The sequence below is a fragment of the Bubalus kerabau genome, chromosome 8 (genome assembly GCF_029407905.1).
Source record: "Bubalus kerabau isolate K-KA32 ecotype Philippines breed swamp buffalo chromosome 8, PCC_UOA_SB_1v2, whole genome shotgun sequence".
In the NCBI taxonomy this organism is placed as follows: domain Eukaryota; kingdom Metazoa; phylum Chordata; class Mammalia; order Artiodactyla; family Bovidae; genus Bubalus; species Bubalus kerabau.
In genome coordinates, this window is record NC_073631.1 from 33,220,923 (window position 1) to 33,244,916 (window position 23,994).

The following is a 23,994-nucleotide window of genomic DNA, read 5'->3' on the forward strand; positions in this document are numbered from 1 at the left end:
GGGCTACAGTCCATGGGGCCATTAGAGAGTCTGACATGACTTAGCAACTAAACAAGTACAAAGTACTAGGCACACAGTAAGTGTACCCTCCATTAATAGAAGCTGCTGGTGTTGTTTTCTGTTAGTAAGATTTAACATTTTCTTTGGATACAAGGTCTGTAGGAATAAATCCCAGGGATCCTTAGAGCCTTATGAGTATACAGCCTAGAGATTCAGGGGAAAAAACACTTTGAGTAGAGCAAGTGGCCCAAAGCCATTGTTAGTTAGAGTTAGAAGGCCCTTCCAAAGATTTACTGGACGCTCTGTAAAGTCACCAGATAGGCTTATCACATTTTAAGGGCACTTTACCTATTAGATGCAGTTATTTGATTTTGAAATTAATATTGAAAACACACTCATTTCAGAACATAAGTGCAACTGGGACAAAAATGGTTCCTGGACCCTCTCTTTCTTCCCAGGTCTTTATTATTAGATGGACAGATATATGAGTTACTTGTCAAGTAGAGTACTATGGGTGGGTAGATATCTGATTCCGACAGCCAAAAAAAAAAAAGTGTAGCAGGTTATTTTGTTTTTAATCTCTTACAGGAGTATTTTGGGGTACACAAGAAAACAAGAATTTAGTTTCCTTCATATCCTACTTTCATAGGAGATGCCTTTCAGTTAAGCAAAAGTATTTGTAGCCTCAGGAGTAAAATGGAGTCTGATGGAAATCTATTTAGGGCCATCAAAAGGGCCAGTTTTAAGAGAAAATTTGAATTAGATTAAGCAATAATTAATAATAGTTAACTATTTAAATTTTTTTCATATAGCTTTAAAAAATATACCTTATTCCTACCATGCTTAACAATTTTTTAAAATTTATTTTTAATTGAAGGATAATTGCTTTACAGTGTTGTGTTGGTTTCTACCAAACATCAATATGATATATTTAACAATTTTAAATTTGAGGTAAAATTCACATAACATAAAATTTTAAAGAGTGCAATTCAGTGGCATTTAGTGTATTCACAGTATCCTGTAACTATTGCCTCTGTGTCTAGAATATTTTCATCACTCATGCTTAAAAATTTCAATAGTTATATTTTGAATAATAATGTAATAGAAAATTTTTCAGTCCTTGTATAAGTTACTCTCATAGGATAGAAGAATGAAACAATAAATGATTAAATTGTGCTGGTAGCAAGTACCTAGGAGGAATTAACATTCTGCTGATGAAGCTTGTGAGTCTTCAGTCACAATTTACTTGTGCTGTAAGGGTGAATATGCCCGGGCTCTTTTGAAGGGTTTTTACAGCCAGACAATATGTGAAGCTTTTCCTAACCTGTCATGTGTTAATTGTAGGATAAATAATCTAAAAAGAGGCAACATTTAAGTATAACCATGTTGTTTTGCATCATTGTCTTGAACTTGTGAAGTGAATTTAGATAGAAGAGACTGCCTCACATTAATGGTGGTTTCCTTTCAGCTCTGCTCGAAGCCCAAGATGTGGAACTTTACCTGAGACCCCTGAGGAGACACATTCAGTGTCTGCAGGAGACAGAATTCCCACAGACTGGTGTATTAATTTCGCCGTTATTTCATACCATCTGTCTGATCTGGAGTCATTCCAAGTTTTATAATACCCCTGCTCGGGTTGTAGTTTTATTGCAAGAGTTTTGTAATCTCTTCATTGACCAGGTATGTAGCATGAAAAAGTAGAGTCAATGAGAATTATTGCCACGTGGTAGGTTTTATTGGGGTTTCTCTGGTGGCTCTCTGCCTGCAATGCAGGAGACCCAGATTTGATCCCTGGGTTTGGGAAGATCCCCTGGAGAAGGGAATGGCAACCCACTCCAGTGTTCTTGCCTGGAGAATCCCATGGACAGAGGAGCCTGGCAGGCTATAGTCTATGGGGTTGCAAAGAGTCAGACACAACTGAGCAAAACTATCGCTTTCACTTTTCAAGTTTTATTAGATCAATGAGGAATGAATAAATCCAGTTAGAGATCACTTTATTCCTCTTTTTTCAGAGAGGACTTTTATGGTAACAAAGGCCAGGTGATTTTCTATCCTAAATGGCAAAGGAGCTCTAGAAATAACTTAAATACAATCACAGGACAGGTTGTTAGTGGATTCTGTTTTGTTTAATACCCTCCTTTTCTTCAGAGATTTGATGTAGCTTCTAATACAAGGTGCACATGTGTAGTACTTTCTTTGTATCTTACCTTTTGGTTTCCATGGAAATGCAGGCTGAGGGAGGACTTTTGGAAAGTAGAGAACTGGGTAGAAGCAAGAATGATCTTCAAAAAATAGTAGTCGAATTAAAAAAAATTTTGATTCATGGGTAATCTTTAAACATCTCTTGCTTATAATTGTTTCTCTACTCTTTGCTTACATTATAAAATACTTTAAAAAATTAGACTGCTTCCTCATCCAGTGGAAAGTTTTAATTCCTCTTGTGTCCATAGTATCAGAGAGCATTTAATAATTTCAGAGCTAAAAAATACTAGAAGGGTGTATCATCTAGTGATTCTCTAAGGGTGCGTGTGTGTGTCTGTGTGTGTGTGTGTGTAAGCCTGCTTGAGTTGCTATAACAATTCCACAGGTTGGGTGGCTTTATTTTCAGAAATTGCTTTCTCACAGTTTTGGAGGCTGGGAGACCAGTCCAGGTTCCTGCATTGGTGTATTCTGGCCAGTGTTCTTTCTGGCTTGCAGATAGCTGCCTTCTCTCTGTGCCCTCATGTGGTGGAGAGAAAGATCTTCCTCCTCCTCTTACAAAACCACAGTCCTATCAGATCGGGGTCTACCCTCCTGTCCTCATTTAACCTGAATTACCTGCTGAAGACTCCATCTCTGGGTAGTCACATTGGTGGTTAGGGCTCCAACACAGGCACTGTTTCAGAGGGGACGGCACAGTTCAGTCCACAGCAGGGTCTGTATCAGGGTGTGGGTCTGAACCCCTAAGGGGTTTTTGTAAAATGGATGCCAGAGAATCAGAATCTGTGCATGTGGCTTAGTCTTTGTGTTGCTAAGACCGCCCCTTATGAGAGTCGCATCACTTCTACCTGTAACTGGCAAACTGGAACAGAAAGAAGGGCCTAAGTTCACATTAACTGGAAAGTCTAAGTGTGCAAAGACTTGAGGATTAGCATTCTCCAGGAGAATCAGATGATAATTTCAAAACTCCACTTTGCTCATGTGTGTTAGATTGACTTGATCCTTAGCCTCTCATCACATGTAAATAAGGTGGCTTTTGGTAGCACTAGAGGGATATTCTGCTACTAGAAGAACTTCCCTGGAAAGAGACTGACTTTGTTTTTAGTTCTGGACCCATGGGTTTTATGATGGACAGGGAATCCTGGCGTGCTGCAGTCCACTGGGTCACAAAGAGTTGGACACGACTGAATGACTGAACTGAACTGAAAGCATTTTATTTTCTCTCCTGGAGCAATCCTGTGGCCAGGAAGATAGGATATTTTAGACAGATCTGGATCACTAGCTCAGGGAAGGGTGGACAACTATGATTGACCTAAATAAATCCCCAATCTAGTTTAATGCTTCTCACCTCATGACTCATATTGAAAATTAAAAAATTTTGTTGCACAGTGGGGTAAATTGGAGGAAATTGGGAACCCTGAAAATCTGCTCATGGTCAAGGCAAGCAGCTCAGAGCTTCTGCTGCCCCAGGCCCCAGCTCTTTGCTGTCCTAAGCATCCAAGAGAAGGATGTTGTAGGAGAAACTGGCTGGGGAACTGGGTTCCCTTCCAATCTCTGATACTTTTTCAGATGAATTAACTGAAACTTGAAAGATATCATTTGCTCAATTTCCTTGAGAGTTTAGGGGGACAAATTAAAGTACAGGTCTTCTGACCTGCAGTTTAGAGTTTTGGGAGTATAAGATTGAGGTAGGGGTGTGGGTTCTTCTCTCTGCTTCTGACGAGATAGAATATATGCAAAGTGCTTTGGACTCAGACCAACAAAGATTCAAATTTAATTGAACCATTTTAGAGGAGAAGGGAATGCTACCCATTCCAGTTTTCTTGCCTGGAGAATTCCAGGGACAGAGGAGCCTGGCAGGCTGTATAGTCCATGGGGTCGCAGAAGAATCAGACATGACTGAGCACACGGTGGAGTTAAATCACTTCTCTGAGCCTCAGTTTCTGCCCTTGTAAGTGCCTAGTTCATGGGCTGTTGTAAGGATCCAAGGGGAGAACCTAAATGAAATGCTCAGTGCAACATGTAATAGAAATCAGTAAAAGTTCCACTAGTTGCAGCTCTTGATTGGAGATAACGGGTCAGTTCCTTGCTATATTTTAGTGTCTCCTCTGGCTTCGTTCTATTTCTGTTTCTCTGTTGTGCAAACTCCGTTTTGCCCTTTTGTTAAGTGAGCGCACTGGGCCCTAATGGACATAGCTCATGTGAAAGGCTTTGATCCCTACTGCGGTTTTAACAACCATGACCACAGCTTCTCCCAAACCCCTTTTGAGGATCCTCATCTCATTTTGAGAATGATCCAAACTTTTACTGCAAAGCCCTGTTAGTGTAGAAACCTCAAAGATTGTCATTGATTTTTATAGATGGCTTGCAAAGAGCCCTGGTTACCTGTAAGCCTGTTAACCTATTATCCCTGGCCCCTGGTCAGTGTCCGTGGTCAAAGTCTGCCAAACTCCTGAGGAAGTAACCTTGCTTCCCTTGTTCCTTAGTTACTATTCCTGGCTTATGTCCAAAGGTTTAGTTGACCCAATTTCCTAGATTCTCCAAGTAGACTTTGTAGTAAATCTGTCCCAACATGTAAGGAATCAAAAATGGGCAATGAGTAAACTTTCATACCTGGGTTCTCTGAAGAGCTAAACTCTGCAACGCCCATCACCACCTCCAGTTGTTTGTTGTCCAGTTGATTTTTAATGCCTTTTTAATGCACAGTGTATATGTGCACGGCCGATTAGCCGTGTGCAACTTTCTGCAACCCCATGGACTGTAGCCCACTAGGCTCCTCTGTCCGAGAGATTTCCCAGGCGAGAATACTGGAATGGGTTGCCATTTTCTCCACCAGGGGATCCTCCCAACCCAGGGGTCAAACCTGTGTCTCCTGTGACTCTGGCATTGGCAGGTGGATTCTTTACTACTATACCACCTGGAAAGCCCCAGCAAGCACTGTATAGTTTCTTTTATTTGCCAGAATTCTTCTAAGCCCTTTACAAAAATCTGAGTTTAATCTTCTAGTGGCACTATGATATAGGTACTATTTGTTAGTAGATCCAGCTTATATTTAAAAAAAAAAATAGTCCAGAAAGTCCAGAGTCCAAAGAAAGTCCAAAGTCCAGAAAGGATAAATAGCATGCCCAAGGTCATCCAGCTTGTAAGAAAGAGCTCTTACCCATTATGTTATGCTCCATAGTTTAAAATAATTTTTATTTCTAATTACCATGTAATATGTGGTATACTAGTGATATCTGTAAAATATTGTATGACATTTATAATAATGGAAGTAGTCCTATAATTCCATCCCTCTCAAATTCAGCATTAAAAGAATTTTCCTTCCTCTAAAACTTATTAATACATTTTATCATATAATTTTTTTTTACTATCTTCTTGAAAAGTTAATTTATTTTTATTGGATATGTAGATTGCTTCCAGCCACTTGTATTATAAACAATATGTAGACAACAACTTTATACAAAAATCCTTTTTCCTTAACTTGGATAATCAGCTTAATATAAATTCCTGATACTGATTAAGGGGTATAATCTTTTCATGACTCTTGAACAATATTTGATATATACAAATTATTTTAAAAGGTTTATGTTAATTGCGTTGCTATTATTATGTGTAACAAGTTTTGCTGTAATTCACCAGCTTTTAGCATTACCATTTTTTAAAAATTTGCTGTGATTTTTGGGTATAGAATTATACCATGTTCTTGTAATTTTGTACTTTGCACAGTTTGTGTCGTTACACATTTTATGTGTCTTTTATAGTCTCCTTATGTAGTTTTCATGTACTTTGTTTCTGTGAGTCTATAGACTTCAGTGTGTTTATGAAACATTGGAACCCTTGAACCCTTAGCTTATTATCAGAAGTCATAAGCTGGCATTCTGGTGACTGTGTTTGGCCAATGGATCAATGCAGTGTTTTTATTTTGCATAGTATTTTGTAATTTTTATTTTAAAAAATGTTTCTAATGCTTAAATTAATTAGGTCTTGTGTAAATTCCAGCATTTTAGCCTCCACTGAAAAGTCAGGTCTCGCTACGTTGGTTTTTCCATCCCCATTGACACAGTCAGCTGCTAGAGCTTCAGGTACCGCCTCTAGATGGGCCATGTGCTGTCCAGGTGACCTTGGTCTCCACCATCCACTGTTGTTCCTGATCTCCTTCACTCATTTTCCTTGTCTGCCTGATCTTTCTAGGCATTCCAGGCACGGTCAGAAATCCTTTGTTATTTTAAAAGCAGATGTGTTTCTCTTTACTTGTTTTCTAACAGTAACTGTTAACCTAGTCATTTAGGCCAGACATATAAAAGACATCATGTGACCACCTTGGATAATGGCACACTTTGGATAATGGCACAGTAATGGTGTCTTATTTTAGTGCCTTGCTTTTCTTCCATGGTTACCAAACTGTGCTCCCTGTTCATTGTGAGTCATTACCACTCTAGGCCCCCCACTCTATTCTACAGCTTACTTAGTGTCTCTCTTGGGGATATTCTCATTCACAAGATCCTAGATGACAAAGAGTATAAGTCTCCAAGGTTGAGCTTGGAAAAGGGATGGTAGAATTAAGCAAGAGTCTATAAAGTCACATAAGATGAAAAAGCTGGGAGACAGGCATCAAACTAATACAACATTGTAAATCAACAATACTCCAATGTAAAATAAAAATTAAATTTAAAAAATGCTATCATTGATAAATTCATTAATTGATTGGCTTATTGATAAAATAAACTGGTTAGTCATTTTTTATTTTATAAGGCTTTGGACATGGGACCTGCTGCTGCATCGCTTCAGTCGTGTCCGACTCTGTGCGACCCCATAGACGGCAGCCCACCAGGCTCCCCCGTCCCTGGGATTCTCCAGGCAAGAACACTGGAGTGGGTTGCCATTTCCTTCTCCAATGCATGAAAGTGAAAAGTGAAAGTGAAGTCGCTCAGTCATGTCTGACTCTTAGCCACCCCATGGACTGCAGCCTACCAGGCTCCTCCCCCCTGGGATTTTCCAGGCAAGAGAACTAGAGTGGGGTGCCATTGCCTTCTCTGATGGAATCTGTAACCCATACCAGTGTGCAGACTCTTACAAAACTCAAATTACTGAGGGATTCTTGGGAGTTCTCATCCCTGTTCTGTGTGAAATTTAACAACCTTTAGGGAGAGGTTAATTTTCCATTCAGCCTGAGTGAGAAATGAGTATAGATTGGGCATCTATAGCCAGAGTTGAAGGAACTAGTCAGTAGGCTTTTTAGACACCAAGTGAATGATATTCTTACTACTTTACACATTTATGTCTCAGAGTCTATATTTCTGGTAAAACTGTAGCCACTGCATGTAAAACTGTAGCCATTTATAGGAGAAGGAGGATAATACATCTGCATGTAGAAATCATTCCTTCAGTTGACTCTGTTGAACCTTTTTATTACATTCTCTTTTGAGATCTGTTACAGCTTTCTAAACAACTGTAGAATTAAAGGCATGCAATTTTACCTTTAATTTATATGAGGTGAAGATGCATCAGGATTAGAATTTATAGCTTCTTGAGGTCCCTAAACAGGGATATTGTGAAGATTCATAACAAATAGGGGAAAGGGAAGAACTGAATGATGGTACTATGAGAGCTGCTACATGAATCTGCTGGTTTCTCTTTAATTGTTCTCACCTTTGCATTTCAACTATTCAAAATCAGTTCAAGTTGCTATATCTCGGCTAGATTTTATGTCCTGTAATGAGCTCCCAGAAGAGAAGTGTGTTAACCTAAAAGAATTGCCGGTGGTATAATCACCTATGTCAGCTCTTCCTCACCTTTGCAAGTGACCCTGTGCTGCCAGGTAACATGACCATATTTTTAAAATACATGATCTCCTAGGTTTCCCCTCCTGGCTTCTATGTTTCTTTATATGAAAAAAAAAAACAACGTGCAGAGTATTTGCTGCCTCAAATAGCCATGCAAATTCTGATTACACAGTTGTTTTATCTTTGAAGCTTAGCAAAAACGCAGTCATGGTTGAATGTTTGATTCCAGTAATTACAGCATCTTCTGTAGATTTCTTTAATGTATACATGTATGTCATTAAAACCTAGTTACCTGAATTTCTAGAATTTGTGTCTTCTGTTTCACAGCATCGCTGGCCCAATTCTAGACATTGTTATTTGAAAATCCCTGGTGGCTCAGATGGTAAAGCGTCTGCCTGCAATGCGGTAGACCCAGGTTCGATCCTTGGGTCGGGAAGATCCCCTGGAGAAGGAAATGGCAACCCACTCCAGTATTCTTGCCTGGAAAATTCCATAGACTGAGGAGACTGGTAGGCTGCAGTCCATGGGATCACAAAGAGTCAGACACGACTGAGCGATTTCACTTCACTCACTGAAAAATAAAACATTTCATTGAAACGGATATTTTCAGGAAAACTATTAAACATATTTTCTTATCATTCTTTCTTTGATTTCTAGGCAATAGCTTATCTTTCACCTGAAGATCTCTTGAAAGGGGAAATTGAAGACTGTCTGGAAAAGGTTCAAGTGACCATTAACATCTTAAAGACTTTCAAAAATTGTTTCTTCAACTATAGAAGAAGATTGGCAAGCTATTTTGTGGGAAATAAGGAACTGAAACCATGGGATTTCCAGTCTTATCTGGTGTTTCATAGATTTGACAAATTTCTTGATCGTTTCATGAAAATAGAGGTAATTACTTATTGGCTTCTAATTGATTTATATTGTAGGTTAGTTAATTCAAAAGCCCTATATCTTTTAATCTGCTTCAGGGAACAGATTATTTATTCTATTTGAGTAGGAGGTGAGAAGTTTGCTTCCTTGGTGATTTTCATGAGGAGCTTACAAGGCCAGTACTGTCAAGATACAGTGAAAGTTTTAGTTACAGAGCTTTGTTTACATCCAAAGCTTTGGTTTCTTTTTTCAAAACTTCATTAATCTTTATGTATCAGTGACCTTTGTGATACTTGTGATCAAACCAGTCAATCCTAAAGGAAATAAGTCAATATTCATTGGAAGGACTGATGCTGAAGATGAAACTCCAATACTTTGGCCACCTGATGCAAAGAATTGACTCACTGGAAAAGCCCCTGATGCTGGGAAAGTTTCAAAGCAGGAAGAGAAGGGGATGGCAGGGAATGAGATGGTTGGATGGCATCACCGACTCAATGGATATGAGTTTGAGCAAACTCCGGGAGTTGGTGATGGACAGGGAAGCCTGGCGTGCTGCAGTCCATGCGGTCACAGAGTCGGACACAATTGAGCGACTGATCTGAATTGAATTGACCCTTGCCCTGCAACATACTAAATTCCTAGAAGACAGTTGTAAATTGGGAAGCTATAAAATAATCCCTTTTTCCCTTTTACATGTTTGATGTTTTTATTGGGATTCCATACCTGAAAACCCATTTGATCATCTAAATATTATGGTAACTTTTAGTATATAAATATATATGCTATACTATTAAATATTAAAGCTATCCATGAAAATAGGTGAAAAGAATGTGAAAACATGTGCTCTGTATAAATGTTTTAAATACCAAAAAGTCAAACATTGAATGAATTGCTGTGTGCCAAGTCACTTCAGTTGTGTCCTACTCTTTTCGACCCTATGGACTGTAGGGTCCATAGGCTGCTCTGTCCATGGATTCTCCAGGCAAGAATGTTGGAGTAGATTGCCATGCCATTCTCCAGAGGATCTTCTGGACCCAGGGATCGAACCAGGGTGACTTAGTCTTCTGCATTGGCAGGAGGCTTCTTTAGCACCACCTGGGAAGCCTTTGAATGAATGCATACATGTAAACACATTTAAACACCAGTTTCTATGGAGCCAGCTGGCTGCCAATTTTTTTTTCTTTTCAGGTTTTGAACTGCCTTATTTTCTTTATGAAACTCTTTCTAGCAAGTTTGGGCTTTTTTGTTGTTAGATTTGTCAAATTTCATTCAAAATCAGAGTTTTATGTTTTGAAAATTCTCATCATTTAAGCAGCCCAAATGCCTTTTAATTTTTGGCTGCACCATGCAGTGTGTGGGATCTTAGTTCCCTGACCAGGGATTGAACCCATGCCCCCTGCACTGGGTGCACAGAGTCTTAACCCCTGAACCACCAGAGAGGTCCTTCTGAATGACTCTTAAAGTCTGAGTGCCAAATGCATAACACTGGGCGACTTGCACCACGCTTTCTGAACAGCCCATTCACCATAGCGTTGGTGGGCCATGCCTGGGCATCTGACTTAGGATCGGAAGGATGTGGAATGAGACAGTTAAATGTTCAGCTGTGGTTAAGTTAGATGTCACCTATACTGCTCAATAATTTTCAGTCCATGTGAAAATGGGAGTATAATTTTAAAAGTAGGCAGTTACTTTGTTGATTTAAATCATAATAACATTTTCCGTCATGTAAATGTCTATTGACTCACCAATTTTGAATGCTGGAAAATTTTCTTTCTTTGAATCTTTAAAATGTTCTTTTCCTATTCAAGAGGGTGGAAAGATCTTTACTGTGTTTTTTCAAAGGATATATTTGTCACCATATTGGAATTTGAAAAGCTGGAAAGACTTGAATTTGGCGGTACCAAGGGTGCAATTTTAAATGGACAAATCTATGAGATGAGTGAAGAATTTATGAAACACTGGAAGATTTTTAAACAGCGCACATATGACCCATCTGATTACAATAATACGGTAATGTTGTAGCTTTGTGTTTTCATTTCATAGATCTTACTTTAAAGCTGGGAAGGACTGTAGGTCACAGTGATAATAGGTTCTCTCCAGTCCAGCCTCTCTCGGATGAAAGAGGCGAAATGGCTTGCCTGGATTCTCTCATCTATTTCATGATAGAGCAGGGACTAGACTTAGGCCTTTGCATTTTCAGTTGGGAATATTTTAAACTATTTCTAATAATGCAACAGTGGATCTCCATCTGGATTTGTTTCTTGTTGGTGTGTATTGAAAACTTACCATATTAACTCATCTTGATCTGTTATCTGGTGTCTGTGTAACTTGCATGTTTTATTTTAGTCTTTTCTTGAACCATTAAGTATATTTTTCATCTACTTGAATATTTAGTTTCACCTCATTTGTTGCATATATTATTAACATTATGTAGTCTTCTTTTTGTTATTCTTAAGAGATAATTGTTAATTTCATATTACTAATCTCAGGGAAAAGAGAGAAGCTTTTCAGGTTTAAGCTGCTTCTGTTTTCTGTTACTGCCAGCAGGTTAGGGGCCAGGAGTTTCCTGTGAATGTCCCTGCAGCTCTGGGATAAAAATAGCTTCATTTTAGTGTTTTGCCATGATAGCGAAGCCCAGGTACCAAAAACAAAAAATAACGATTAGCTCTCATCCTCATTGTTTTTTGTGGAATGTGAATTTATTTACTATTATGTTTATATTTGGTCAAATAATTGACTCTCTGAAATGTACAAGTACAGTGTGTTAGCTTTCTAAGGACATGGTCTGCAAAGTGAATCCCTCTGAACTGTTGACAGCTTTTGGGAAGAGGAGTTAACAGTAAGAATGATATAGCCATTGTGTGTCCTGCTAATTTGTGGAAAAGTAAGAGAAACCCAGATCTGTGGTGATGAATAGCCTGAGCTCTTCCCCAGAGCCTGGTAAGATGCCTGGCACGTGGCAGGCACTCAGGGAATGTGGACAGAATGGGACTCTTGCGGGGGCTTGGTTTAGCTCTTCTGAGCAACTGAGCAGTGGAGTGTGAGACCCACGGTGTGCAGACCCTCAGGTGCTTTCGAGTTGCAGGAAGGTCTTGATTTATTCATGATTACAAATCCTGGTATGTTTTCAGCATGCCATTAATATATATACAAATACATATTATATATATATATATATCTGGCTGGTATTTGTATTTAGTATTTTGAAGCCCCGTTTATTTTGTAATTGAAAAGGACAAGGCTTACCTCTGATCTCCAAAGGCTGGAGACATCTATAGCCTTCCCTTGAAGTTCTCTTTCAACCTCCGGTCTGATTATCTTGACTTTGGTTATTCCATGAAATCAAAATGTGAATTAACTATAAGTTCAGTTAATTGGTGTGCTTATGTCAAAGATGACCTTTCTTTTTGTTTAATGTGTCTTGGTTATCAGTGTTGCCTCAGAATATTGCAGTGATTATTTCTTTTTGGCTTGACTAAGCTGTTCATTTGTTGAACAGCTGAGTTCATTGTGTTCTGGTTTTGATGATGAAGTGAAGTCGCTCAGTCGTGTCCGACTCTTTGCCCGACCCCATGGACTGCAGCCCATCAGGCTCCTCTGTCCATGGGATTTTCCAGGCAAGAGTACTGGAATGGGTTGCTATTTCCTTCTCCAGGAGATCTTCCTGACCCAGGGATCAAACCTGGGTCTCCTGCATTGTATGCAGACTCTTTACTGTTTGAGCCACCAGGGAAGTCAGTGAAATTTGATGATGAAATCAGTTGGTAGTTTTTAGGAGACAATACTGTAGCCAACAAACTGCCTCCAAACTCACGTATTCATAGTGGTATGTTCCTTGACACGTGCCCAGCCCATGCCCTTCCTCTCCCGCTGAGCACATGGCTCTGTGTTCCCTGATTCCCATCGAGCAGTGCGGATGCAGCAGTCCTGTGCGTCATGTCAGCCTTCCTGCCCTTTGGTGTAGAAAGGGCTTACATATGTTCCAGTGAATTAAAGAAACAGTGACTGCTAGTTAGTTTTTAGAAATGCTGTTACTGATTTCTCTCTCTTCATTAATCTCAAGCCTATCAGGCAGGCTTTGAGCCTTTATTTATCAGAAGTTCTGCCACTGTGGTCTGTTTACAGAAGAGGGGGGCCTCACATGTGTCCATTAACGTGTCCTTCGGTTTCTGAATTGTTAATACTGAATTTAAAGGTCACTTTAGGTATTTGCTTTGATTTCTTCCTGTGGCACTATTTGAGATCTAGGCAATTATGGGGAGAGACTTGCTTTCTTAATTAATTAATTGAAACATAGAATATTGTAGATGTTTAAGGTATATAACATGCTAATTTGAAGCATTTATGTATTTTAAAAGCCATTGTAGTGATAATTAACACCCATATCATGTTGCATAATTATCATTTCTTTTTAGTGGTGGAAATCATTAAGTTGTAGTCTCTTAGCAAGTTGGATGTTAGGGAGTATACACAGTGATGCTGTATTAAATTGAACTTGACAAGAGGAATGCTTTCTTAACTATTTGTGTTTAACTGATGGGCAGGTGACTTTAGGTTCAACGGTTAGGTTCAACCAACATTCTGAAGTGTGGCTTAATTAAATAAAATTCCCCAGATAGCTACTCAAGGATGGTGGATATTCTTGAAAGTAAGCCCTTGGCTCCACTAGAGTCAGTTATTCGGAGTTTGTTAATATTTACTGAACAAATGTTGGATGCCAGACATCGTGCCAAAGCTTTATACACATTCCTGCTTAATTCTTACTGTAACCCTGAGAGTAACCACACAGGCAAGTAAACTACCGGAGATTACACAGTTCTCAGGGAGTGAAGCAGAAGTTCCAACTCGGAACTCTCAGCCTAGAGAGAGTTTTTGCTACGTTTTTGCTGTGCCATGTTTGCTCTTTAGTGTTTGTCTCCCTCATTGCATCCTCATAGAAAAGAAGTCAGTAAGTTCATCTGGGGCACTGGGGGAACTCAGGCTGCGGACCTGTACCCTGAGGAGCAGGGACCCAAGATGCTGTGGCTGTGTTCCTTCTAGCTGCTAGTTTGTAGCAGGAAGGTTGATCCAGATACCTAGCCCGTCATTACTCTAGGATCTAAAATTCACTTTGAAAGTAGTTATTAATCTGTACTAGTTTGTGTTCCATTTTCTACAATTAGTTCCCAGATCTGTTCTAGTCTCCTTAACTCTTTATTCTTTTGCTATTACAGTATATAGTATTTAAAAATTTTAGTTACATAAATTTGTCCTCAGTCATCTACGGGATTTTCATGTCTTGCCTGCTGGAACACTCAGCCATAATAGGAGCTCCTCACAATGACAAATTTCTCATTATACTAAGAACCAGGAAGATCTCAACTGAGCAAAAAGAGACAACTAATAGATGGCAGCATCAAGCTAAGACATGTTAGAATTATCTGACAAGGTTTTATAAAGCCATGCTAAAAATGCTTCAGTAAGCAATTATCAACATAATGAAACAAATAAAAAATAACCTCAGTGAAGAAATAGAAATTTTCACCAAAGAAATAGAAGATACAAAAAAAAAATTGGAATTTTAGAACCAAAAAAAAAAAAAAAAAATCAAAGAATACTGGACATTAATCCCTTATCCCATGTATGATTTGAAAATGCTTTCTTCCATTCCATGGGTTATTGGATACTGATACCCATGAAACTGTCCTTTCATGCACAAAAGTTTTTAATTTTGATGAAGTCAAATTTTTTCTTTTGTTGTCTGTGCTTTCGGTGTCATATATAAGAAGTGATTACCAAATCCAATGTTCTAAAGATTTTGTCCAATATTTTCTCCTCAGAGTTTTATACTTTTATCTCTTACATTTAGGTATTTGGTAAATATTGAGTTATTTTTTGTATATCTTGTAAGGTATATGAACAAAACTATATGACCAGCTTTGTTGTTCATAACTAATGTATAGAAGTACAACTGATTTTTGCATGCTGATTTTGCACCCTGCATCTTTGCTGCGTTTTTTATCTTTGGTGCAGAATCTTCAGAGTTTTCTGTATGTCAAATCATGTCATCTACTAACAGAGACAATTTTACTTATTCCTTTCCAGCTTGATTACTTCTTATTTCTTTTTCTCACCTAATTGCTCTAGCTAGTGCTTCCCATGCTTTGTTGAATAGAAGTGGTGGAAGTGAAACATCTTGTCACGCTTGTGATCCTATTGGGACTACTTTGCCTTTCACCATCGAGTGTGGTATTAACTGAGGGATCTTCATAGATGGCCTTTATCATGTTGATGACCTGTAGCATTTCTAGTTTGAGCGTTTTTATCATTAAAGGGTGCTGAATTTTGTCATTTTTTTCTGCATCAATTGAGATGATCATGCGGTCTTTTTCCTTCATTCCGTTAATATGGTCTGTTATTGATTTAATTTGCCATCTTTGCATTCTGCAGATAAATCCACTGGGTCGTGGTGTGTGGTCCTTTTGACATGCTGCTGGATACTATTTGCTAGCTTTTGTTGAGAGTGTTTATATCAGTATCTATAAGGGATCCCTGTCTGTAATATTCGTGTCATGTCTTTCTTTGACTTCGATATCAGGGCAGTATATGCTTTATAAGATGAGTTAGGAAGTGTTCCCTCTTCACTTTTTCCGAAGAGGATTTTTGAGGAGGATTGGTGTCAATACTTCTTTAAGTTTTTGGTGGTATTTACCAGAAAGCTATCAGGTCCTAGGCTTTTTTTGTTATTTTTGGAAGTTTTTTGATGACTAGTCTCTGTACTAGTTATAGGCCTATTTAGTTTTTCTGTTACTTCATTATTCATTCATGGTAGGTTGTATATTTCTTTATTTGTCCATTTCATCTGTTATATAATTTGTTATACAATTGTTCATAAAACATTTTTATGATTCTTTTTACTTCTGTAAAATTGGTAGTAATTACTCAGGTTTCATTTTAGTAATTTTTGTTTCCCTCTTTTTTCTTTAGTCAGTCTGTCTAAATGTCAATTTCATTTTTTCCCAAAGAATGAAACTTTTGGTTTTGTTGCTTTTTCTGTTTTTCTGTTATTGACTTCATTTATCTCCACTTTGATCTTGATTTTTTTCCCTTTCCTCTGCTAGCTTTGGTATTAGTAACGTGTAAAGTTAGGTTATTCAGTTAAGATCCCCCTTTTCTAATGTATATGTTTATAGTGATAATTTTTCCCTTAATACTGTTTCTGATGTATTTCTTAAGTTTGACTTTGTTGGGCTTTTTTTTTTTCCCCCATTTATGTCAAGGTGTTCTTAATTTCCCAGGTGATTTCTTGTTTGACTCACTGCTTGTGGGAGGAATGAACTCATACAGAGTATGTTCTTAGATGACAATGGAATCAAACTAGAAATCAGTAATAGAAACCTGACAGGGAAAGCTCTAAACACTTAAAAGCCAAAGATCACATTTCTAAGTATTCTGTGAATCGAAGTAGTAGTCTCAAGGGAAATAAAACAGAGGACTGAATGAAAATGAATGAAATGAAAATACAGTATTTCAGAATTTGTAGGAACAGCTAAAGCAGTTATGAGGGAAATTTATAGCACTAACTGCTTACATTAAAAAAGAGGAAAATATCAAATCAGTAGTGTTTCTACCCTAAGAACCTAGAAAAAAATGAGAGCAAATAGACACAAATCAGAAAGAAGGGAAAAATCAGAAGGGAAGAGCAGAAATCAATGACATTGAAAATGAATAATAAAGTCAGTGAAGCCAAGAGTTAGTTCTTTGAAAAGACAAAACTCTAGTAAGACTAAAAAGAAAAAAAAATTACCAATGTCAGGAGTGAAAAAGAGCTACCATTACATGTTCTGCAGATATCAAAAGAATAATGGGTAATACCAGAAAACAAACAAAAGAATAACCTCTATACATAAATTTGATAATTTTGATTATATGAAACAATTCCTCAAAAAATTCAAATTACAACTCACTCAATATGAAATACTGAAAATTGAGATATAATTGACATGTTACATTATATTAGTTTTAGGTGTACAATATAATTTGGTACGTGTGTATGTTGTGTGTACGTGTGTATGTTGTGTGTATGTGTGTATGTTGTGAAATGATTATCACAGTAAGTTTACTTAACATCTGTCATCACAGATACTTAAAATTTTTTTTTTCTTGTGAGGGTGAGAAAAATTGGATTTGTGCTTAAAAACTTCCCCCAAAGAAAATATTGATGCCTGGGGTGTTTTCACTGGAGAATTCTACCAAATACTGAAGAATTACAGGCACACTTCATTTTTTCGTTTGTGCTTGCCAGATGCTGTGGGTTTTTTTGTTTTTGTTTCTTTACAGATTGAAGGTTCATTGCAACCCTGCACTGATCAGTATCATTTTTGCAGTAACACCTGCTTACTTTGTGTTGGTCACATTTTGGAAATTTTCATAATATCTCAAACTTCTTTGTTATTACTATATTTGTTATGGTGATCTGTGATCTTTGACATTGTTACTATGACTCATTAAGGCTCAGATGATGGTCAGTATTTTTTAGTGATAAAGTGTATATAGTGTGTGTGTGTGTGTGTATATATATATGTATATATATTTCAGATTCTTTTCCCATATAGATTATCACAGAATATTGAGTAGAGTTTCCTCTGCTATACAGTAGGTCCCTATTATCTCTTTTATATATAGTCATGTGTATATGTCAGTCCCAATCTCTTAATTTATCACTTCCCGTCATGTTTCCCCTTTGGTAACCACAAGTTTGATTTTGAGATCTCTGAGTCTGTTTTTGAGTTGTAAATAAGTTTCATTTGTATCTCTTTTTTTTGGCTGTGTTGCACATGCGGGCTTTCCTGGTAGATCAGCTGGTAAAGAATCTACCTGCAATGCAGGAGACCCCAGTTCAATTCCTGGGTTGGGAAGATCCCCTGGAGGAGGGATAGGCCGCCCACTCCAGTGTTCTTGGGCTTCCTTGGTGGCTCAATCAGTAAAGAATCTGCCTGCAATGTGGGAGATTTGGGTTCGATCCCTGGGTTGGGAAGATCCCTTGAAGGAGGGCATGGCAATCCACTCCAGTATGCTTGCTTGGAGAATCCCCAAGGACAGAGGAGCCTGGTGGGCTACAGTCCATGGGGTTGCAAAGAGTTGGACACCACTGAGCGACTAAGCACATACACAGTATGCCGGACCTTAGTTGCCTGCTGCTAAGTTGCTAAGTCGCTTCAGTCATGTCTGACTCTGTGCGACCCCATAGATGGCAGCCCACCAGGCTCCCCCGTCCCTGGGATTCTCTAGCCAAGAACACTGGAGTGGGTTGCCATTTTCTTCTCCAATGCATGGAAGTGAAAAGTGAAAGTGAAGTCACTCAGTCGTGTCGGACTCTTCGCGACCCCATGGACTGCAGCCCACCAGGCTCCTCCATCCATGGGATTTTCCAGGCAAGAGTACTGGAGTGGGGTGCCATTGCCTTCTCCGCTTAGTTCCCTGACCAGGGATCAAACTTGTGTCTCCTGCAGTGGAAACATGGAGTCCTAACCACTGGACTGCCAGGGAATTCCCCATTTGTATCATTTCTAAAATTAGATTCCACTTATAAGTGATAGAATATGATTTTTGTGTTTCTCCATCTGACTTCACTTAGTATGATGATATCCAGGTCCACCCATGTTGCTGTAAATGGCGTTAGTTCATTGTTTATGGCTGAGTAATATTCCATTGTATATATATGTACCACATCTCTTTTATCCATTCCTCTGTCAATGGACATTTAGGAGAATCCCAGGGATGGGGGAGCCTGGTGGGCTGCCATCTATGGGGTCGCACAGAGTCGGACACGACTGAAGCGACTTAGCAGCAGCAGCAGCAGCAGCATGTCTTGGCTATTATAGTGCTGCATGTATAGGTGTGCATGTATCTTTTCAAATTATGATTTTCTCCAAGTATACGCCCAGGAATGGGAGTGCTGTATCATACTGTGGTTTTAGTTTTAGTTTTTTAAGGATTCTCCATACAGTTCTCCATAACGGTTGTACAAATTTATATTCATACCTACAGTATAAGAGGGTGCCCTTTTCTTCACACCCTTTCCAACATTTATGGTAGATTTTTTGATGATGGACATTCTGACAGGTGTGAGGTGATACCTCATTGCAGTTTTGATTTGCAGTTCTCTGATAATTAATGATATTGAGCATCTTTTCATGTGCTTTTTGACCATCTGTCTGCCTTCTTTGAAGAAATGTCTGTTTAGATCTGCCCATTTTTTTATTGGATTGTTTGGGGGTTTTCTTGATATTGAGCTACATGAGCTGTTTGTATATTTTGAAGATTAATACCTTGTTGGTCACTTGCAAATATTTTCTCCTATTCTTTGGGTTGTCTTTTCATTTTGTTTATGGTTTCCTCTGCTGTGCAGAAGTTTTTAAGTTTAATTAGGTCCCATGTATTTATTTTTGTTTTTATTTTCATGACTCTCCTAGGTAGATCCAAAAAGATAGAGATATAGATTTATGTCAGAGAATGTTCTGCCTATAGTTTCCACTAAGAATTTTATAGTTTCTGGCTTTACATTTAGGTCTTTAATCTATCTTGAGTTTATTCTTCTGTGTGGTGTTAGGGAGTGTTCTGATTGCATTCTTTTACATGTAGCTGTCCAGTTTTCCCAGCACCACATGTTAAAAAGACTGTCTTTTCTCCATGGTATATTCTTGCCTCCTTTGTAATAGTTTAGCAATTTAAAAACTTTGATGCATTAGGTTTTTGACCATATTCAACATCCATTCATGATGGGGAAAAAAATTCTCAGAAATAGGAATAGCGGGACCTTCCTCAAATTGATAAAGAATAGCTACCAAAAGCCTCAAGGACATTATACATAATGGAAAGGACCTCCTTATATCCCAAACACAAAGCGTATATTTGGCTGCCTACTCAACATCTCCACTTGTATATTTAATAGACATCACCAGTGTGCTTTACCTCTCCCTAAGCCTATTCTTCCTTGTATTCTTCAACTCAAAAATACTCCATATAGTATACTGCTTAGTGCAAAATATAGGAGCCATCCATGATCTTACTCTTTTCTCATGATAAGCATCAGGTTCTGTCATATAAACCCTGAGAATATATCACCCTGAAAATATATACAGATCTCATCTCTGAGCCAGGTTATTGCCTTTGCTCCCGAACCTCTCCTTCAGGCCCTGTCTTGGCTCTATCACGTCTGTTCGTCACACAGCAACTTGATTGCCTATTAAGAGCTAAATTAGACCATGATATTTCTCTACCTAAAATGTCAGAATTTCCCATGCAACTAATAAGGGCAATTTAGGAGTTTCTAGAATATAGAAAAAATGGTTTTGAGTAGCACCAGTATATTATTTATTCTCTAATAAGATTGAGAAACAGCTGTGCGCTGGGAATGTTAAATATTGGTACTGTCTGTGTGAGAAGAAACCTGAGTACTGTCCTCATAGATTAAAACCCAGTGGGAGAATCCAGGTAGTCAGTTACACAGTGTGCTCATTGCCCGGGTATGAAAAGTGCTGTGTGCCATGGGAGTATTTGTGAAGGGCCCCTTTCCAGGGGAGGTGAAAGGGAAACTGAGACAATGCCTGAAAGATAAGTGGAACTGGAAAAATAAATAGAAATGAAGCAGGTGAGGAGTAGGTGAAAAGAAAGTGATTAGAGAAAATTGTGTTATACACAGAGCACCAGTGTGACAAGGCAGGCCTGGCTAGATCCAAGAGTGTGAAGGGGGAGAGACGCTGGAATAGTCAGGAGAAGTAAGTAGGGTTCACGTCACAAAGGACCTTGTAGATGAGGCTAAGACTGTGAGACTTCACCCTAAAAAGTTAAGGATTCCGTACTGAGACATGGAGAATTATTAGTACGAGAGTGACATATGATTTCTAATTTAGAAAGCTTGTTTAGATTGCAGTTTAGAGAATGATGGGAGAGGTGAAATTAAAGGTAAAGTGAGCTGTTCAAATATGGTAAACAGAAGTCTAGCCAAGTGGTAATGGTGATCCAGATGAGGGTGATGCCTGGACGATGGAGAATACATAGGAGAAAAGACAGATAACACTTGAGCAAGAGAGGAAGAAGTCAAAGAGATTGCCGGAGTTTTTGTTAGGGTTTATAGAATGAGGAGTGTCTTTATAGAGAGGATGAGTTCCCATTTGGCAACCCCATGGACTGTAGCCTGCCAGGCTCCTCTAGGATTTTCTAGGCAAGAATGTTGGAGTGGGTTGCCATTTCCTACTCCAGGGGATCTGTCCAATCCAGGGATCAAATCCTGGTCTCCTTCACTGCAGACAGATTCTTTGCCATCTGAGCCACCAGGGAAGCCTTTGTATATAATAAATTTGAGTTATCTGGGGGATTTCCTGAGGGAGATGTCCCCTCAGCAATTCTGAATTCAGGCTGAGCTGACAGGAGAGGTAAGGAGAGAGATCCGTTATGGGAAATAAGTATTTGTTCCTTCCCTGATGGTTGGATGGCATCACTGACTTCATGGACATGAGTTTGAGCAAGCTCTGGGAGTTGGTGGTGGACAGGGAATCCTGGCCTGCTGCAGTCCCTGGGGTTGCAAAGAGTCAGACACGACTGAGCAACTAAACTGAACTGAGATGTTGATTATTTGTTAATTGTTCAAATAATGTTTGAGGATCTTAAGTTGTATGTTCCTTGTTGCCACACTGAGACGAGGGGCAAGGTAGGCTTGTTACAACTTGTTGGGCATTTGTGTTTACTTTTAAGAGTCAGTGATCCTTGAATGAAGAGACTGGTTGGCCTTCATTCAAAAGTGGAGACTTCCTCTTGATGCTAAATATGACATTGCTGTGTATGATACACAGTGCTCTAGAACTGTGCTGTTAGGCTATTTTCTAGTGTGTATTAAATTTAGCATAAGGTACATTCCTTCATAGAAACATCCAAAATCATGATTGGAGTGTGGGCTCTGGAGCCAGGTTACCTGGTTTTAAATTCTGGCCCTGCTGTTAACTAGTGGTATGACTGTGGACATAAACTTTTCAGAGTTTATTTTGTTGCCCATAAAGTGGGAAAAATATTACCTACATTATATATTGTTAGAATTGAGCTAATAATGTAAAACATTTAAAATAGAACTGAATAAATGTTAGCTGTCGTTATTGTTATTATTCCTGTTAGTATTATTAATAGGAAAGGCTCAGGCTATGGAGGTAACAAAGGGACCCATTAAGTGTGTGGTGCACACTCCTGGGGTGGCTTGACTGGGAAACCCAAAGTGGTTGTGCATTTCTGGGGCCTCACTGAAGACTGAGTTGGAATGCTATGCAGATGATGGTTATTTTGTCTTTGTTTCACTCTTTGTAATTATGAGAGTGGGTGTTTATGTATTAAGAGGAAACTGGGGGTTGTTAACCGCATGTTAGTAAGAAACGGGGGAAATGGGAAGAGTGTTACGTTATGTCTGTATCTCCAGTGATGTTTTCTTACAGACAGACCTGTGGATTTTAGTTCTCACTTGAAGAAATAGTGTTTCCTGGCAGGTTTTCTGCTCCACAAAAAAAATAAAATAAAAACTTTATTTTTAAACTCTGCTGCTGCTGCTAAGTCACTTCAGTTGTGTCTGACTCTGTGTGATCCCACAGACAGCAGCCACCAGGCTCCCCCGTCCCCGGGATTTTAAGGCAAGAACACTGGAGTGGGTTGCCATTTCCTTCTCCAACGCATGAAAGTGAAAAGTGAAAGGGAAGTCGCTCAGTCGTGTCTGACTCTAAGCAACCCCATGGACTGCAGCCTACCAGGCTCCTCCGCCCATGGGATTTTCCAGGCAAAAGTACTGGAGTGGGGTGCCATTGCCTTCTCCGATTTTTAAACTCTAGATGTACTAAATTTATAATGAGGCAAGATTATTTTTTTTCCTTTTTCTTTTCTGTAAAGCTTTGCTTTTTAAATTTATAATCAAAATAGCATGGAGAATGGTGGATCAGTAGGCCAAAGTTCTGATGTTGGGGTCTGAGCCAGTGGAAGGCATTGTGGAAACGTGAGCTGATGGTGCTAGATGTTCACTGCTCTATAAATAAGGCTGTCACTGAGCACTTAGTCAGATACAGCTGTTTCTTTCCTAGAATCATACGATGAAAAATCATTCAGAGAGAAAAAGAGAGAGGTGTCACGCTTTTGTGATTGATATTTTCACTGTTGGATACTTTCCTGAAAACTAATATTTTATTTTGAATTTTATAGGAGTTTGAAAGTGATTATGTTGTGTTTAAGACCAGAACTCTGGATTTTGACAGAAGGCTTGGAACAATTCTTTGTGAAGCTTTCTTCAACTGCAATGGTCTAGAAGCTGCGTTTAAGGTTAGTTCTAAAGAAGTTCTTAAAAAGAAAAGTTTTACAATGAATAATGTAAAACTATTAGATGAAAAGATGGAATACATTCTTTTCTGATTCAGGTGAACTATTAACTAGTCACATTCTTTTCATATTCAGCTCACTGAATTATAAACTTTGAATAGCACACTAATGAATAATGACATTTACCTTGGACAAGGTCAGTTTTAGGACATTTGACTGTTGATCTTTGCTTGAATTCATTGTTCTTTCATTACCTTTAGAGCAAGTTTGGAAAGACCTGTGAAGTACTGATTCAGAATTAAGCCACAGTGAAAAGTGAAAAATACCAGTTAATTCAAGAATTTCTTTTCTTTACTGTTGTTTATATAGGTTGGGTTCGCCTGCCCACTTTATTGATCTGACTGAAATAAATAACAGTTTCAGTTCTGTTCAGTCGCTCAGTCGTGTCCAACTCTTTGAGACCCCATGAATCGCAGCATGCCAGGCCTCCCTGTCCATCACCAACTCCCGGAGTTCACTCAGACTCATGTCCATCGAGTCAGTGATGCCATCCAGCCATCTCATCCTCTGTCGTCCCCTTCTCCCCTGCCCCCAATCCCTCCCAGCATCAGAGTCTTTTCCAATGAGTCAACTCTTCGCATGAGGTAGCCAAAGTACTGGAGTTTCAGCTTCAGCATCATTCCTTCCAAAGAAATCCCAGGGCTGATATCCTTCAGAATGGACTGGTTGGATCTCCTTGCAGTCCAAGGGACTCTCAAGAGTCTTCTCCAACACCACAGCTCAAAAGCATCAATTCTTCGGCGCTCAGCCTTCC

At 38.9% G+C, this 23,994-nt stretch overlaps 1 protein-coding gene across 7 annotated transcripts in view; it reads left to right on the forward strand.

The window, feature by feature from the left end:
* Window positions 1–23,994, forward strand: part of DNAH11 (dynein axonemal heavy chain 11) — a 367,742-nt gene that overhangs the window by 13,188 nt on the left and 330,560 nt on the right. For all 7 annotated transcript variants that reach the window (XR_008717731.1, XR_008717733.1, XM_055589961.1 and 4 more), the window contains exons 6-9: window positions 1,469–1,680; window positions 8,640–8,873; window positions 10,698–10,865; window positions 23,067–23,183. Coding sequence is in view for 5 of the 7 variants with exons in the window: in XM_055589961.1 (XP_055445936.1) it covers window positions 1,469–1,680; window positions 8,640–8,873; window positions 10,698–10,865; window positions 23,067–23,183 (731 nt within the window). In the remaining 2 variants the exon portion in view is untranslated. The remainder of the gene's footprint in view (window positions 1–1,468; window positions 1,681–8,639; window positions 8,874–10,697; window positions 10,866–23,066; window positions 23,184–23,994) is intronic.